We start from the raw sequence: 2,500 nt of genomic DNA, 5'->3' as shown, positions 1-2,500 counted from the left end.
ACACCGCTAGGCAACAGCTAGGTAGGCTAGCCAGGACAACAGGTGTTGTCTATCACAGCAGCTGATTAGAGTGACAAAAGACCGGACCCCCTGCGGAGTGATATGAAACATTCGCTTTAGCCACTGACTTGTATACAAGCCAGTGGCTTTAGCAGTGAACGTCTTGTTGCCATTGACAGCGGTAGCCAGGACAACGGGTGCTGTCTATCACAGCAGCTGATTAGAGTCTTGTTTCAAAGTCGCTTTAGCAGTGAAAAGTCTTGTTGCCATTGACAGCGGTCTGTTATAGACCAACCCGTCCGTTATCGAAAAATAACAGACGTCCGAACGTTGGGGAGTCCCGTTGAAATGAATGGAGCATTCGACAGATGACGTCACAACCATATAATAACAGCAGATAAAAAGCACTTTAACAGTCTCTAACACAATTACCCTTCAAGCTAAATGTAAATCCCAAACCTTGGTGCTCAAAGATGGGTGAAAATCACAATTAAATTAACATTATGGAGAACGCTAAAATATGATACTGTAAAAAAAAAAAAAGCGTTTAAACTGATGTAATGGATAAGGCAGAAAGAACTCCCTGGCTGGTGAGGGTATTATGTACAAGTGAATTAACACCTTGAAGGTACTGTACTTTCAATATGTGTAGATTGCAATTTAATGGCCACCTGCATTCTAGGCAAGCAAGAGTAAATGAGTCCATAGGCTACATGTACAAACACACACAGTACATGTGCATGCGCTCACACACACACACACACACACACACACACACACACACACACACACACACACACACACACACACACACATACACACACACAGACTCACACACACACACACACACACACACACACACACACACACACACACACACACACACACACACACACACACACACACACACACACACACACACACACACACACACAGATTGATGCTCTCCACCACAGTCATAGCGGCTGTGTGCCACTCCTACAGTAGTTTCTGTTGTTTGTGACTCCGTTGTATGACAGGAAACCAGCCTCTGCATGTTGTACTTGAACGCTCTCTCTCTCTTGAAGTGCATGTGGTATTTGAACTCTTCTCCTCCCCTCTCCTCTCCTCCTCCTCTTCTCTCCTCTACAGCGAGCTGCCGACACACTGAGGGCTGACACGGACAGGTGAGTGACCAATCTTTTTTTACGTCTAAAGACATACACATGAATGGATATATTAAGGGGCTTATGTCAAATGGTCCTCTGGGGTTTTAGGGAGGCCAGAAGACAGATGAGAGGTTTGCGTTCTGATAAGAGTAAGGCAAAAATGGTCTTTGCGTGAGCTACTGCAGAGTTGTATAGAGTAAAAGCAGAAGGACTTATAGTTGTAATTACAACACTAGGTATGATATTACAAAGTTGAAACCATGTAATATCATACCATTAGTGTGATACAGTAGTTGCATCTTTCAGAGTTCTTCTTCTTTTAGTTTAAACAACTCTGAGCCGCTGTGTTTGCTGGACAATGTTTGCCATGAGAAAAAGACAATTATCCACTCATGAAAACAGTTCAATTTCTATCTTTGGTCTACTGCTTTCTTATCTTTTGTCTACTGGATTACACACGAATTGCACATTGAATTTAATGTGTGGACCTTTGGAGACACTCTTACTGTAGTTAAGCAAGGTTATTTTACTCATCAAATATGCCTCAAGCACATGCACAAAGTTGGAGTCTGTCTATCTGATTCTTAGAAGCATTTCTTAGCTGTTTTTTCTGAATAATTCTGCATTTTCCGAGCAATGGTTTGGATGAATAAAAAGAAACAGCAGTTTAAAACTGACTGCCTTTAAAAGTGTGTTGCTATTGTAACCCTGGCTTGGTGACTTCATGACACTATGAATAGACAAAGTACCTGTCCATTTGACAGTCCATTCAAGCTTGGTCCTACACATCTAATGTCCTTGTTATAAGGTCTAGGGCTTACGGGACACAACAAAGTAGAATATCCAAGAAAAAAAACATATATTTACAGTTGCATAGCGTAATGGATATGTCTGCTATTTACCATATTTAGTCCCTTTTTTTTTTTTTCTTTTTAATCTTTTTATTGAAAAGTCAGAGGTAGAAACAATAAAACATCATCATTGTTACAAAAGACTTCTCATTTTTTAAACTTTATACACACTCAAAAAGCCACCCCCCTCCCATCCCTCCCCCCACCCCGACTGGACCCAAAAGTAATAATAATTGTAATATTAGTGAATCAAAATAAACCATACCAACAGTAAACTTCCGTTTTTGTTTGGTAGATATAGGTAGACATCAGAACAGACAAATGAAAAATAGATAGGCCTACATAATTCAATCTGCATTCCAAATTGTTAAATTAAAACCATAAAATCTTTCATTTATTGCAATGTTGGTGGGAGTTCTTGGAGATCACTAAAATATGAAAGAAAGGGTTCCCAAACAGACTTAAATTTGTCTGAGCGTCTTATAGCAAATTTGATTTTTT

The 2,500-nt window shown here is 40.0% G+C and overlaps 1 protein-coding gene across 1 annotated transcript in view; it reads left to right on the top strand.

Annotated features, from left to right (window-relative positions):
• si:ch211-26b3.4 (connector enhancer of kinase suppressor of ras 2) overlaps positions 1-2,500 on the top strand; it is an 87,340-nt gene that overhangs the window by 48,801 nt on the left and 36,039 nt on the right. The window contains exon 14 of the mRNA XM_063203896.1: positions 1,132-1,166. Coding sequence (XP_063059966.1) covers positions 1,132-1,166 — 35 coding nt within the window. The remainder of the gene's footprint in view (positions 1-1,131; positions 1,167-2,500) is intronic.

Source organism: Engraulis encrasicolus, chromosome 7 (genome assembly GCF_034702125.1).
Source record: "Engraulis encrasicolus isolate BLACKSEA-1 chromosome 7, IST_EnEncr_1.0, whole genome shotgun sequence".
NCBI lineage: Eukaryota > Metazoa > Chordata > Actinopteri > Clupeiformes > Engraulidae > Engraulis > Engraulis encrasicolus.
The sequence above is the reverse complement of the archived record's forward strand: the minus strand, read 5'-3'. Positions and strand labels throughout refer to the sequence as shown.